Raw genomic sequence first — 16164 nt, 5'->3', positions numbered from 1 at the left:
CACCACCACCATACTTCTATCACCTACACATGAAAGAACCAGTTTTTTTACATCCTCACCTTCATAGTTACTTTTTAAACTTTTGCCAACCTAGTGGGGAGAGTGTCTGGTTTTAATTTGCATTTCCCAGATTATTAGGGAGATTGGGCATTTTATTGGCAATCTGTCTTCTTTTATGAATTGCTTTGTATAAACCCCAGCCTATTTTATTGGGTTATTGTTATCAATACGTGTGTTCTTTATAGTTCCCTAGTAGCAATCTTTTGTCTGCTATGCATGTTGCAAGTTTCTTCCTCTTCTGTGGTTGTCTTAATTTTTGTGGGGTCATTTCTCAAGAAAATTTTTTAATTTCAATGCAGTAAATATATGAACAAGTTTTTCAGCTCCTATTCTTTATATTTTTCTACCCTAATTTCTCATGTTCTCCAGTTACTTAACACTCACCATGTAAAATATGTGTATTATCACAAAACTGCATTTGAAAGATGCTCCCTGGAGTTGAAATTAGGTTTTTTTTTCAGGTCTTGAATAAGACTTTTGAATATCAGAATTGTTAGGAATGAGGCAGCTCTAATTTAGATCTGCAGTGCTGTAAACTTGGGCTTCTTTTATGAAGAAAGTTGTTCTGAAAATTTTTTTAGTTACTAATGGGAAAATGGCATATTGTTTCAGAACTATAGAAAACTAAAGAGTCATCAGACATGAACTCTGTCCCTCAGAAAGCTTAGAATTTAATTGAGGAGACAAAAATAATGTACATGAAAGCCATTCTAGAATACTGTGGTATAAGCCAAATGGTTCTGATAAGTTCAAGAGGAATTCAGGGCTGGAAAAGGCAGACACATGTATGGAGGTGTTTGAGGGAAGGCTTTTGAACCAATCCAAGTAAAGCATGATAAAGGCACAGATTTCAGGAGAAATGAAAGATGATTGGAAAATGACAAAATCACTAACAAGTAAGTAGTTGAAAAGAGAATTAGTCTTTGTGCCCATCACTGCAAGTTGGCCTTTGTTTGAAGAAAAGTACTCGTGAATTTAAGCATAATCTGGGTTGTTTTATTTTGTTTTCAGTCATCTCGGGAATGATTGAAAATCAGTATAACTCTTTTTAGGTAAACCAATTCTTTTAGACCTACTGGATTTTTGCATTTAACTTTAAAAATCTGTCATTTATGAAAGGTGTCTTTGTAGATACAAATAGTTTTAAATACTTTATTGTTGTCCCTGCTTTAGTTGGTTTATTGGATGATAACCTGGGCAGTCCCACTTTTTACTGAATTAAGAGCGTTTATCAAAAGTCATTTCATCCTTTCCTTTCAGGCAGCTTGCTGTTCTTGGTGCAGGGCTGATGGGAGCCGGCATTGCTCAAGTCTCCGTGGATAAGGGCCTACAGACCATACTTAAGGACACTACACTGCCCGCGCTGGGTCGAGGACAGCAGCAGGTGTTCAAAGGGTGAGCCTGCTCTCTCTGCCTTTGCTGGGAGAGTAGAATGTGTTTTGATTTTCACCATCACAGTTTCCTTTTTCCTGAACATGATCTGTACTGGATACTCCATATTTAAGTCTTATTTCTTTGATTTTGAGAAACACTAATTCCTTCTTTCACTTTTTTTTAATTTTTGCTGTTGCAGACAATGTTATTATAAATCATTAATATCACTGGGGTCTATAGTCTTTGAGTGCAGAAGAGAAAACCTTATGTATTGATGTTTTTAAATATCATGTACGTTATGCTTTGGTATCAGACTATAAATTGCCCTATATGTGAATTTTAATTGCTGTATTGTTTTAGAATACTGAAACAGCATGACTGTGTGTGTCTATGGAGAGAACTGAGATTTGGGATATGAGGAAACGTGTAATTGCATCCTGAAGATAGGGCTGGGATCTGCACTCGTGAGCCTCATATTTCTCCTGGCGTGACCATGGAGAAGCAGTTAACGGATTTGGCTCCATAGTGTCTGGATCTTATGGACTGTGTCTCCATCCTCCCTCTGAATTAATAAAAGGGGAATATTATTCTCCCTCTTGCCCCTCCCCCTTCTCATACCCCAGCCCCAGCCCCATAATGCAGAGGGGAAAGTGGAACAGCAAACTTGGCAAAACTGGGAATCGGTTTCAGCTCATTTCCCTGCTGCAGTGTAATGGACTGTCTGAGGCTGGCTGCACTTTGACTGTCTTACATGTGACTTTTAGCTGAGTGAGCTTTTTGTTTCTTAAATGAATTATGTAGCTTACACATGTTTTTACCCCTTTTCTGCAGAGAGGCTCATATATTGCTGCCATAATACCATGCACCACCTCGCAGGTTTAATCATGTTGGCAGATAGCCACTATCTTAATGTCAAGATAGCAAGGTGCTGTAGTAAAAGAGATTCAGAGCCCCAAAATGGCACATGCTTGGTAACCATTGCCCTGAGGCCAGCATGCAAGTGTTCCCAAACAGCGTTTCATTCTGTCACCCAAATGAGAAATTGCTGCTCTAGAGTAACCTTTTCTCCTCGATCTCTTTTGGATCCAGCTGTCCTGGGTTTCCCTTTTGGCCTTAGAAACATCAGGCTCTGGTGAGTGCCCCTCACTGCACTATTGACTCGGGACATACACATCTCCAGTCCTCCCTTAGGAATAGTTCCATTAGGCATCAGAATTAGAGCAATTAATAATGCTTTGAACATTCAGAGGCATCTTATTTGTTGACTGCCAACATAGCTGCCAGAAACCAGGATATTTGAATCCATACTTTAAGACTTTGACTACTACTTTGAACTTACCACATGGCTTTTTCTTTTGGTTAAGGAAACTAATGAATGGATTGCAGCTTCATTCTTAATTCAGAGGAAAACTCTAGATCATTTATTCTGAAAGTGTGGTCAGGGTGAAACCTAAGAGAGCCTGTTTTCCTTGGCAATAAAAACAATCAGTTCAGTGTCTGAGTAGCAGGAATCTTGTTTAGCTCTCTGGGGAAGAAGAAATGTTGAGTTAATGTTTTATGTAATCAATATACTGTGCTACTAGGTACTGACCAGGAAATGGATTAAGAATATAAGACGTAATGCAGGGTCTCTGTCCTCCAGTAGATCACAGTTACAGAATAACAAAATGATATGGAAGCAAGTATAAACTCATGTGGTCTCGGACCCGTGTTGGCTGTCTCCCCTGTCATAGGTAGAGAATGACTCAAGCTGCTTTTTTGTTTGCCATTCTGGTGTTCATGTTTACTCCTCTTGGCAGATTTAGCTGTTTTATGCAGGCTGGGCATTAGAGGCATCTTGTAGTAGGAAGGCTGGATGTGAGAGTCAGCCTGTCTGAATCTTAGTACCCTCCCTTAACAAGTCCGTCTGAGCTTCTTTGAGCAGCTCAGCCCCCTCAGAATGGGAGGGGCATAGCTAACCTCGCTGAATTGGTAGAAAATACACGGTACACTTTCTGGCCCATGGACACTCAGTAAATATTAGTTTCCTGTTCTCCCACTCCGACTAGAGATGTGTTTTGTTTTGTTTCCAGACTGAATGATAAAGTGAAGAAGAAAACACTAACATCATTTGAAAGGGATGCCATGTTCAGCAACTTGATCGGGCAGCTTGATTACCGGGGTTTTGAAAAGGCCGACATGGTGATTGAAGCCGTTTTTGAGGACCTCAGCCTTAAGCACAGAGTGCTGAAGGAGACAGAAGCGGTGAGTACGGGGCCTGTGGTGCTGACTCCTCGTGCAGTGAGTGGAGAACACGGACACGGGGTTCTTTAAAAGAACGACAGGAAACTCGTGGTTCTGTTCTTAGGGCCCAAACATAAGGGGTTTTGTTTGTTTCTTTGAGGGGGGTGGATGGGAGAAGGTAAAGTAGCTTTATTTTCTTTGCCAGGCAAAAGGGAATACAGCAGGCTCCGCAGCAGTTTTGAGGTGCCCCTCAAAGCTGTGTCCCCCCAGACATAAGTTTTTACATGAACCTGTGCACACTGTGTGTAAAGATCAAATCAAAGTCCTCAGAGAAGACGCACAAGTATCTTATTAACTGAAGCACAGAGTTCGTTAGGCTGACGTTGGAGTTCAGTCACCCAGACATACACAGATAACCTCATGGACTGTAGCCCGACGTCTTCGCATTTCGGGTTGGCGGCAAGCTACAGCTCAACTAATTCAGGTCTAGGCAGCAGAGGAAATAGGGAAGAAACACTCTCCAGGCAGGATTCAGATGCTCATTTAGTGGTCTCGAGTCCACATGCTGTGCACAGTCAGCTCTTGAGATGGGATGACATGAACAAAACAAGTATTTAAACCGGGTGGTGTAAAGGAGGAGGAGAGAAGATGTGGCAGTACTCCAGGCGAGAGGTGGAACCAGGGCCTAGACTAGCCTACGGTGAAGTAAACAGAGTGGAGGTCCGTAAACGGTGTACATAAAGCGGCACTGACTTGGCAACATGCCAGGTGTCTCCAGTAGTGGGCTGTGCTCCTAGGACTCCTGCCACTGGGGGACAATGTCCGCTCTACTCAAGACCGCAGGTTTAGAAACCAAAGAGCAGCAGCTCCTGCTGGGACCAATTCCACTTGTGAAACACACATTCCAAAGTCTTCTCTTTAGACAGAGAGCAGTGGAGATTCAGCTGCAGGAGAATATTCAGAAGAACAGGGTCGGTGTGAGTCCTCTCTGTCCTGAGGTGGCCCTGCCCCAGAGATGTATACCCAGTGTTTCTAGGGCTTTGGGGGGCACCCCAGCAGGCACTGGAGGGAAGGCTGAGGGGCGGCAAAAGTAGACACAGCCATTCACCACTGAAAGAGCATTTGCCACCTGATGGGATGATGGTGTTTGCTTCCAGAAAATCAGGGCTTGGGAGGATCTGTGTGTAGAGAAGTTTGTTAGGTTTAGCAGTTGGGAAGCCAGTGATCATGGAAAAGAAGAAAGAGGGATAAGATCAGGAGACATACAGGCTGTAAACAAATCAGTACAGTACTTCAAGCCAAAGTGTAAAGCTTAAGGGAGAAGAGAAAGGAAAGAGAGAGAAAAGCGAAGGGGTTTCCTGTGTCCATGCATGCCACAGAGGGAAGGCACTGGGGAAAAGGCAGCAGACAGAGATAAGAAAGGGAGGTGCCGGGGTCCAGCCCCAGTGGATCCAGGGAATTTGAAGTGGAGATGGCATTGGCGTCTGAGGAATTAATTGCTTAATTAAAGATATGGAGGGAGATTAGAAGGAAATAGTGTAGTAGGAAAATAAGTAGCGAAAAGAGGCTGAATAACTTGGTTTACGTGGAAAACCAATAAAGTTCCAAGACAAGGAACTTGCACCATCTACGTAGGCCACAGGCGCCCGCTTGAATAGCAGAGGGTGCCCCGCCTTGGGCTCCCTCTCTCGTGGGTCTTAGAAGCCAGGGCAAACAAGTAGACACGGTGAGCCTCCACGCTCCAGATGGGAATTTAGCCAGAAAAGGGAGAAAAGAACGACATGGGGGAGCCAAGCATCGGTACCAGACCCACAACTTTATTTTCAAAAGCAGCTTATATACCCCAAGTTGTACATAAAGAAATAATGGAATATGTAGAGTTATGCAGGGGCAGCAGTCCTAACCCTTATTGAGACCAGGCTTTCTTTTTGCATACCTTCCCGTATACAAAAGGTCCCAGCTGGTTTTACATCATCTTCTGGCCAAGTGAAAGTGAAGTTGCCCAGTCGTGTCCAACTCTTTGTGACCCCATGGACTAGTAGCCTACCAGGCTCCTCCCTCCATGGGATTCTCCAGGCAAGAGTACTAGAGTGGGTTGCCATTTCCTTCTCCAGGGGATCTTCCCAACCCAGGGATCAAACCCCGGTCTCCCGCATTCCAGGCAGACGCTTTAACCTCTGAGCCACGGGGGAAGCCCCAAGGAGGCCTGTTAACATTTTTATGGCTCTTTTCCTAGATAAATGTCTATCAACCAGAAAACTCTTTTTCCCTAGAAGTGTTTTTTCTTTAATCTGCATCATCCTCAAAGTACTAAATAAACTTACATTCCTGTAGAACAAAGGTGCAGTGGGTTATAACAAAGAAAGTACTTAACTCAAAGATCTAATGTTGCTAATACCAGGTCTACTACCTGTTTTTTCTACATGCCAACTATATCTACAAATAAAAGATATGAAAATTTGGCAGCAAGTATTGGCTCAACAAATGAAACCCTTAATCAGTCCTATTCTAATGATTTTGACTCCTCGGAAGCCCCTTCATTCCTAGGATGTTTTAAGCTTCCTGTGCCTCTCACAGTTGGGAGGCCGCAAACAATCATATGCACAGCTGTAAGAGTCCGGCAGGCAGGCTAGAAAGCCATCAGAGGGGGTTTTGGATTGAAACACTCTTATTATGCCCAGGAGACTTATCTAAAAGCTGTAAATTAACTTTTTCCAGAAAAAGGTGGTGGGGGGACAGCCCCCTGTTAATGTCAGAAGAGTAGGTGGAAAGCATAACACAGTAAAGCAGGCAGACTCTGGTCTTGGGGGTAGATGCTCGAAAATTTCCAGGGGGACCCCTGAGGCTTGATCCTGCCTTTGCGTATGCCGAGCCTCCTTCCTCATGACCTTTGCCATGGGTGGCGTTCCTCACGCTGGCTCCCTTCAGGGAGGGTGTTCAGGGAGTCATGAACTTTTAGCCGATAGTAAGAAAAGAGTAGGAAGATGATTGCCAAACGTAAAGTCCAAGATGTCATGTATGTTGTGGATATTTATGTAATAAATCAGTGGCCTTTACCTCTTTAGTGAAGCTAGTGAAATCATCTAAGGTAGGAGATATTCAGAGAAGTTCTTCAGAAAGAGTAGAAAAGAGCAAGGTCCAGAACAGAGCTATCTTTAGAACATCAAAGAATTTCAGGTGCAAGACCTTTAGGAGAGCCTCAGATCCTGGGCTCTGCTTTCTTTATAGGCAAACGGTAAAGCTGAGTCCACCGAGTGTTCTTCAGGGATTCAAAATTTCATTTCTTTCCTCTCGACAGAGCTAAAGAAACTCCCTCCTTTGATATCTTCATAATCCGTATCTCCAGACCCCTCACTGTCTCAGTCATTTCCTCTGTTGTCTTCATCATGTCTCAGCGTTCTCTTGGCATGTGAGAAACCACCACAGACCCCCACAAATCACCGTGACCTTTTCACAGTTCTGCAGTTAGGGCAGGGCTCCAAGAGGCAGCTGGCCCTTAACTCCAGGTGGCTTCCCAGTGGGGACACTTGTGAGACTGCATTCAGCAGAAAGCTTATTGGGGCCCCTCCCTCTCCCCATGGCCTGTCCTCACTTAGTGGTTGAACCAGAACTTCTCTGCAGCATGGCTGCCGGCTTCCAAGAGAGCAGAGCAAAAGCCATTGGGCTTCACTAGGCGAGCCCTGCAACTGGCAGTCGCTTCTGCTGCTTTCCATTGGTGAAAGCGCATCACAGGCCAGGCCAGGTTTCAGGGGAGGGGAAGGAGACTCCCCCTCTGGATGCAAAGAGACACACATGTACCAGGAGGAACATATTGTTGCCAGCCATCTTTGGGGACATTGGTTTGCTCTTCATAGAGAATTTTACCATCAACATTAGACACTATACCACTAATGACACAGCTTGAGCCTATGTTAGCTTTCTGCCCATCGGGCTCTACTTTTGATTTACATTATTTTTTTGATTAAATTAGATCATGGGGAACTTCCCCAGTGGTCCAGCGGCTAAGACTCCACACTCCTAATGCAGGCGGCCCAGGTTCAGTCCCTGGTCAGGGAACTAGATCCCACATTCCGCAACTAAGACCCAGTGCAACCAAATAAAAATAATAAAAAATAAATAAGATCATGGGCTCTATACACAAGTTTACTGCCAAGCCAGGTTTTGCCCATTAGATGCCTACTTTTTTTCCTCTTCATTTTCATAAAATCCTAATACAGTCCTTTATCTTTATCCTCATTATAATTGGTCTTTTTTATACCCATTGTTTCAGTGTATCAAATGTATCTTGAACCTTGAGTCTCAGCTCTGATGTTAGGATTCTGCCTGCCCAGATTTGCACAAGTTTGACAGGTGTGCCTTCCATGTTTTTCATCCAACCTTCTGAATAAAAGTGTGAATAAGTCAAGATTGTGGGCAGAATGCTGAGACAGTCTACATTAGAAACTATTCCCCGGTTCAGTAAAGCTAAGTTAATAGTATTCTTGTACTGTAGATATAATTATAGTGGTGTGCCATTTCTGAGTATCACACATGTAACATGAAGTAGGCATGCACGTTATGGTTTATTCTTACAATGATGAGGATGGCAGAAACCCAGGTGTCGCTCATTGACTTTGCTTTCGGCTGTCGTCACCTCCTGGGCCTACCTGACACATTCTTAAATGCTCTTCTCCTGCAGGTGATTCCAGATCACTGTGTCTTTGCCAGCAACACATCTGCTCTTCCAATCGGTGAGATTGCTACTGTCAGTAAAAGACCTGAGAAGGTAAATTCTGAGCAGAGGAAAATTCTGAAATGTTTTGCTGCTTCAGGCTCACTGATGAAGGCTTAGAACATGAGAAGGGAGAGGTATGGATTATAAAGTGGGTGAGGGTGATGATGTAGTCCCAGAAACTGGTCACAGAAAAGCTAGTAACATGACCAGTGTGAGATGAAGAAACAAGTAAAGTACAACTAAAATATACCTTATAGATGATTTGCATTCTTAATGGGAATTATTATTCAGGCTTAGACTATAAAAGCTACCTTTTTTTACAGTTGGGTATTGAAAGCCAGGCTCTAAAACAAGAGATGCTCCAAAAATAACACTTGAGTTACAGAGCATTTTCTGGTGGCTGTCTGGAATGGGTTTGGTTCCCACTGGGGACCCAGAAATGGAAGATCTCGGGGTGCAGTCGGGGTGTGTCCACACATAGGTTTGCTTAGAGCTTCTCCCCAGGACAGGAGAGGGGTAGGTGTAGAAGCACTTCACTGTGAATGTTTGAAACAGTACCTGAAAATTTATCTTTGAGCTTCTGCTCTCTACCAGAGAAATCAAGTGCAGTCATTCAAGGAGAAAAAAACAGTTCACCTCTCTGGAGGATAGCAGTTAGCCTCAGCTAACCAGAACCAGCCAGAAGTCAGCAGGAAATATAAAAGGCCTTTAAACAGCCATAACTGTTAATACAAAGTCCATGTGCTCAAAATCTAAAAGTCTATTGATTGCTGTTCTAATAGCTTGCTGACACAGGGTCATCTTATTTCCCAGCATGCAGCAGATTAGAGGCCATGTGGGCCTGATAGAGGCAGGCTCAGTAATAGCAGGAGGAGGTTGCAGGAAGAAGTAGCAGCTGTGAGTGTGGCCCTGCGGGAAGACACCAGACACAGGGTCAAGGCAGATCTCGCCACGTCATAACCACTCGCAGCAGCTGCTCAGCACTGAGGCAGCAGAGGAGACCCTGATCTTGTGTCTGTGATGCTAACCTGTCCTTCTCCCCCATGGAGCGGAACAAGCAGCACACTTTGCGTTCCTCACCCCCCAGAGACCTTGAGCTTTTGTCGTCTGCTTGCCTGTGTCATCCATGTAAGAGTAAGGCCATGGCGGCCCAAGCAGGGCGACCAGCCATCTCGACATGCCCAGGACACAGGCCCTCCAGTACTCCACCTGGGAAGTAGTCTACCTGGGCAGGTCCCAGAAGTCTAGGACAGAGGTGGTCACCTTTTGGCACAGCTTTTTTGAGCGATGTAAATAGGTTTTGCCTGGGGTAGTGATGGCATGGGTAGATACACTGTTATCAGAACTTATCAAACTGAGCACTTTTAAGGTCTGTGCATTTCATTGTATATAAATTACACATAGTAAAGGCGAACTCCTTTTGCTCAGGAGTATAGACTGAATCAGGTCCTATTTTTTAAAGTATTTTAGACGGAAGTAGAAGAATAATTTAGAGGTTAAAAGTAACTTTGGGATTGATAAGTTGGTGTGACGTTTCAGTGACCTGTGCGTCACACAATGGGACGTGGGCAGGCTGTGGAGACAGGCCCACCTTGATGGAGTCCCACCCTGCTGTTTACTAACTGACCCTGAGCTACTAATACTAACCTCCTGATTAAGCTTTCTTCCTCATCTAGATAATTAGACTAGTTCACAGTGTTGTAATGGATTACATGTAAAGAATAAATGGTAAATGTACTAGTGAACAGTGGATAGTAAGCAGTCAGTCAATGGTAGATATTAGTTATAGGTAAAGTCGGGGACAAGGGCAAATCTATGAATTAATGGATAGACTTCTGTCATAATTTAGTTGTGAAGACTGCCTAACTGTTATTATTGAGGCTGTTGTCAAGTTTTAGCATGTATCAGAATCACCTGGAGGGATTCTTAAACACAGATCTGGGCCCTGCCCCTAGAGTACCTCATTCAGTAGGTCTGGGGAGGGCCTGAGAATTCGCAGTTCTAACATTGCCAGGCGATGCTAGTGCTGCTGGACCGGGTACTTGACTTTGAGAATCACTGGTTTAGTGACACTTGAGGGAATTTGAGTGTTGAGAAATGTTATTTAAACCCAGGGCAGTCATCCCTCTGTGTCCTTGGGGGATTCGTTCTGGATCCCCAAGTCCCTTATGGAAATAGAGTAGCACAGGGAATTCAGTTACAATACAGAATACAGATACAGGATACAGATACAATTCTGTATCCTCAGGTTTCACATCCAAGGATTCAGACCAATTGGTTGAATCAGATTCAGCCAGTTGGATTGTATTTTGGCTGTATGTGCAAAATCTGTGAATGGGAAGGGCAGACAGTATCCTGGTGGTGAGACCCATCTGTGTAAAATCTAGATGCATCTCTGACAGTCCAGCATATTAAGTAATTCTGCCTGTCTCCCCCCACCCGTTAAAAAGTGGACCCTCTCACCCAAACCATCATCATTAATATAATTGGAACCCTCACTCATTCTTTCCCAATAAATCTAATTTGGCCTTTAGCTGTGGGTTTGGCATTAATTGTGGATGAGATCCATTGCCCTCAGTGAAAAGCCCTAGAAGCAAATGGAAGAGAATTTTGGGTAGCTCGCCCATGAACATACTGGACTCTTAATCAAAGAACCATGAAACCAAACCATTTGACCATATCAAGCCAGTATTCCCTTACTACAACAGCCTTTCTCTGCAGTGCTTTCCTAGCAAAAAAAAAAGAATCCTAATAAGTTTCCCCTCTCAAGAGTTCTTAAGTCTGGCAGTGTTTCGTCCCCCTTGCCAGGTGATCGGCATGCACTACTTCTCTCCCGTGGACAAGATGCAGCTGCTGGAGATTATCACAACTGAGAAGACTTCGAAGGACACAACTGCCTCTGCTGTAGATGTCGGCCTCAGACAAGGGAAGGTCATCATTGTGGTTAAGGTGAGGAACTGTGGATCAGAGCAGCAGATTCAGAAAAGTGCCATGAAAACTCCTCATATGTATGTCCAGGCTTCTTGGTGACTCTTCAGGGCAAATAGATCAGCCTTTGATATGACTGGGCTTCCCTGGTGGCCCAGATGGTAAAGCATCTGCCTGCAATGCGGAAGACCCAGGTTCTGATCCCTGGGTCAGGAAGATCTCCTGGAAAAGGAAATGGCAACCCACTCCAGTACTCTTGCCTGGAAAATTCCGTGGACCGAGGAGCCTGATAGGCTACAGTCCATGGTGTCACAAAGAGTCAGAAATGACTGAGCGACTTCACTTTCTTTCTTTGATATGATTTCCCCTTGGTCATCTACAGTACGGACAGTGGTGCAGCTACTGCTGAGTCGGGGTCTGGGACACGGCGGGTTCTCCCAACTGTTCCAGACCTTGCAGGTGACGTGAGACTATCTCCTGTCCTCTTGGAATCAAACTAGGCTGCCCCCGGCTCTGGCTTGTGCAGTTCAATATTAAGGATTCTGACTGAGATTATAAATCACCTTGAATTTTGAAATGGTTCCTGGGGAAGGGAGGCCGCTTTCCGACCCAGGCAGTGCCCTCAACCGAGGGGCCCATGAGCTCGTGTTCTCTCGCTTTGCAGGATGGACCTGGCTTCTATACCACCAGGTGTCTCACACCCATGATGTCTGAAGTCATCAGAATTCTCCAGGTTGGTATCACTCTCAGAATGTTGGCGGCATCTTCCACTCCTGAAACTAGTTTTCCAGACTGGTAATATCAAGATGAAGAGCAGACTTCCTTCTAATACACTAACTCCTGGCTTTTCTCCAGGAAGGCCTTTTGCTGCCCTTCCATTCCACCCACTGCTGGGACATCATGGGTGAAAATGGGCAGAATTTAGCTCTGCTCTCCTAGTGTCCTCCCTGCTGCAGTCACCCCGAGCCCTCCCGACATGCTCTATGTGCTGTTTCTGCACCCTCATCCAGAACAGGACCCGTTTTGGTCTGATTGGTGCTGTACCTGCTTCTGCCACACACAGACCCTTCTGGTAGCCGTCCAGGTTGGTCAGTGGCAGAAAGGGCGTGGCCACACTCGCCAGGCTCCCATTAGACTCAGGGATCACAGGCCACTGCAGCCCTGCTCCTCGGTGACGTCTCTTCCCTCAGGGTAGGGAACCTTACCACATCTGGCATGGAATCTCGGTATTTTTGAGATTCAGGATTGCAAACAAGAAAGAAATGAATAACTTGTTCCTGTCTAGACTTCCTCTGAATGCCATAGGTTAGGAAAGGCTCACTCTCTCCTGGGGCGCTCCAGCCTCTTTGTGCTTCCCTCTGTGTATCAGTCCCAGTCCTGGGTCTGACCTGGCAGCACCCAAAAGAGAAGTGGGAGCAGCACGGGGTGCCCTTAGGGGAGTCTGGGACAGCCTTCCCTGAGGCCCTGGGTTTGCTGCCCATCCAGGAAGGAGTTGGCCCTAAGAAGCTGGACTCCCTGACCACGAGCTTCGGCTTCCCTGTGGGTGCCGCTACACTGGTGGATGAAGTTGGTGTGGATGTCGCAAAACACGTGGCAGAAAATCTCGGCAAAGAGTTTGGGGAGCGGTTTGCAGGTGGAAGCCTGGAAATGCTGCAGCAGATGATATCCAAGGGCTTCCTGGGTGAGTAGCCTCAGAGAAACGGAACTAGCACCATGAGTAACGGTCCCTGCAACCCAAGCTACAGAGGGCCAGGTGGAAGAGTATATTTTCTCAACAGAGCCCACTGTCATAGGGAATTTAAAAATGATTTCATGACAGCCTCTTCTTAGGCTAGGCCTGTAGATTATGGACAAAAGGTGGAACTCTGGCCTCCTGAGGCTCTGCCATTGCCCACGCAATGCAAGATTGACAGGCATTTCATCCCACCCACAGCCTCTGCTACACCCATGGTACTGCAGGAGCCCTGCCTCCAGGCTTTCCATGTTCTCTGACCACCTGTGTGGAGAAAGTAAACCTCTGAGTATGTAATTGAGGCCCACCAGAGAGGTGGCTTTCTCTCTTGGTAAAGTAGCAACAAAATCAGCACTAGGACCTGGATGTCCGAGGGCCTGGTACTGCAGGTGTGGACATTAACACTCGCCTACACAGCCTCTCCCACCCAGGCACCCAGATTTCCAAGCTCTGAGAAACACAAGCTCTTTTTTCCTTCTCTGCCAGCTCTTCTGACAAATACTAATTTCTGGACTGGGCTAGATCTACAAATTCAGGAGTGTGGAAGAGAGGCTAGGGCTTTCTAGTAGACTAGCAGAGAAGAGAATTCTCAGTGCTGAGCTCTGAGAAATCATAACTGTCCCTTTTCTTGCTTCTTTTAGGTCGCAAGTCTGGGAAAGGCTTTTACATCTACCAGGAGGGTGTGAAGAATAAGAATTTGAATTCTGACATGGACAGTATTTTGGCAAGTCTGAAGATGCCTTCTCAGCCTGACGTGTAAGTTCAGTTGAGGGCCTATCAGTGTGGAAGTGTATTTCTCACCAGCCCAAAGCTTCTTGGACCCTCCACAGTCCTTTTTTTTATATGATCACCATAGGTGATCAGAGAAAACATTCCTGATTCTTAACACTTTCTGCCTTTCCACATTCCACCTCATTTTCTACCAGACATCAGGGTAAGGACTGCAGCCAAGCCTTGGGAAGACATCTGGATAAGCCATCCCTCTGAGGGTGCCAGAAAGCAACTAGAAAGTTCTCCTGGGCTTGCTCAACCTGCACACCGTTCACCGTCCCCTATAGTCAGTACCTGCTGATACCAGGACACACTGTCTGCCCTGCAGGGCCTGTTCTCAGTTCTCATTTCCAGTTAATCAGGGCAGGCAGCTCTCCACTGTCCTTTTCCAAGGGTGGCTCCTTCTCTAGAGGCAGAAGTTCATTAGGGCTGGCCCAAGTGCCAGCAGAGAAGGAAATGGCAACCTGCTCCAGTATTCTTGCCTGGCGAATCCCATGGACAGAGGAGCCCAGCAGTCCATGGTGTCACAAAGAGTTAGACATGACTGAGCAACTAGCACCCGAACTCCAGTAGCACCAGCCCTCACTCTCATTCCGTGCCAGGGCCCCTACATCCTCCCCTTGACTCTTCCTCTCCCTGAATGTCTCTCCTTGTTGGTAGCTCCTCAGATGAAGACATCCAGTACCGCCTAGTGACCAGGTTTGTGAATGAAGCCATCCTGTGCCTGCAGGAAGGGGTCTTGGCCACGCCCACAGAGGGAGACATCGGTGCGGTCTTTGGGCTTGGCTTCCCCCCGTGTCTTGGAGGTCAGTCTTGCAAGTCAAAAAGGTAGCTTACTTCACCCCAGAGCTTGTTTCGCTTCTCCTTCAACAAAACCCTCTTTCTGCATTCAGGGCCCTTCCACTTTGTGGATCTGTACGGGGCACAGAAAATAGTGGACCGGCTCCGGAAGTACGAGGCTGTCTATGGAAAACAGTTCACCCCGTGTCAGCTGCTTGTGGACCATGCCAACAACCCTAACAAGAAGTTCTACCAATGAGCAGGCCCTGTCCCCTGCCCACTCGCCCACTAACACCAACCATGGCAGCACTGTTTCTCAACAGAGTGGCATCTAGATTTATCAGAGTGACCAGAAGGAAGACAAACTCTGGCACCGGGTATGTGCCTTGATCAAAGTGCCTTTAGCTAGGACATCTCTCCCTCCCAGCTAGGTCGGGCTGTGATGTAGTTTGTACTTCCTGTTGGAAGGTGGAACCCTCTGTATGCACCAACTTATAAGCCCTGAGGCCTAGGGTGGCAGTGTTTCTGGAGCCATCCTTGTTGCCTGCTCCTCCCGAGAGGCCAGTGGTGGTCACTGGTGGCCAGTGGTGGTGAGGACAAGTTTGCACTCAGCCAGATACTTAACAATAAAAATCAAACTTTTTGTCAGTCTGACTGCCCATTGCCTTCTCTTCTGCCGTTGCCCTTGTGGTGTAACCCCCTTTCCTTCAAAGAGTAAGCTGGAATAAAGCCCTATGCTCTGGGGTAGGAATGTGTTGGGAGCTTGAAGCAGCACCTTAAGAGAGAAATTGCGGTGATGGAGAATGGCCTTCGATCCCTGGGTCTGGAAGATCTCCTGGAGGGAGGGCACAGCAACTCACTCCAGTATTCTTGCCTGGAGAATCCTCAGGAACAAAGGAGCCTAGTGGGCTACAATCCATAGGGTCGCAAAGAGTTGGACACAACTGAAGTGACTTAGCATGCATGCACGCACATGTAAAGGCTTTGGCTGGGCTTCTGCTTACAGCGGGGAAGAGTCCTGGCTAAACCAAGCAGTAGGAGAGGTATGGAAGGCCAGCGTGTGAGAGAGACCCCTTTTCCCAAACTATATATCCTCAGTGGACAGTTTTACCCAATTCCTTTCTTGGTATAACTCATTCTTGTGCGTGCTCAGAATGTTTATGCAACATTGGTATTAGGCAGTTGTTCAGTTGCTAAGTCGTGTTCGACTCTTTGTGACCACACAGACTGTAGCATGCCAGGCCTCCCTGTCCCTGTCTCCCGGAGTTTGCCCAAGTTCATGTCCTTTGAATCGGTGATGCTATCCAACCCTCTCATCCTCTGCGCTAGGCAGAGGAGGTAACGCTTTCCTGGTCAGTGCATCCTGCACATCTCAGCTGCCCCAGAGCACAGAAGGTAGGCAATGCCCAAATGCCTACCACCGCCTGCACTCGACTGACACCTCCACTCTTGCCCGCCCTCTGGTGGAGTAAGTTCCTGCACTTGTATTCTGGCAGAAACAGTGCCCAGTTCAGGTAAACAGCTCTGGAGCCCCTCTCTGGATCTGGCAGAAGGATCCACTGAATGTATAGAATTGTAATTC

At 46.2% G+C, this 16164-nt stretch overlaps 1 protein-coding gene across 1 annotated transcript in view; it reads left to right on the top strand.

The window, feature by feature from the left end:
- HADHA (hydroxyacyl-CoA dehydrogenase trifunctional multienzyme complex subunit alpha) overlaps window positions 1-15229 on the top strand; it is a 42324-nt gene extending 27095 nt beyond the window's left edge. Inside the window, 9 exon segments of the mRNA NM_001136490.1 lie at window positions 1321-1455; window positions 3507-3678; window positions 8336-8422; window positions 11180-11320; window positions 11964-12032; window positions 12785-12980; window positions 13673-13787; window positions 14463-14608; window positions 14696-15229. Of these exon segments, the coding sequence (NP_001129962.1) occupies window positions 1321-1455; window positions 3507-3678; window positions 8336-8422; window positions 11180-11320; window positions 11964-12032; window positions 12785-12980; window positions 13673-13787; window positions 14463-14608; window positions 14696-14841 (1207 nt within the window). The 3' untranslated portion in view covers window positions 14842-15229.
- Window positions 15230-16164: the final 935 nt, after the last annotated feature.

This window comes from Ovis aries, chromosome 3 (genome assembly GCF_016772045.2).
Source record: "Ovis aries strain OAR_USU_Benz2616 breed Rambouillet chromosome 3, ARS-UI_Ramb_v3.0, whole genome shotgun sequence".
NCBI lineage: Eukaryota > Metazoa > Chordata > Mammalia > Artiodactyla > Bovidae > Ovis > Ovis aries.
Note: the sequence above shows the minus strand (reverse complement) of the source record. Positions and strands in the feature narration are given on the sequence as shown.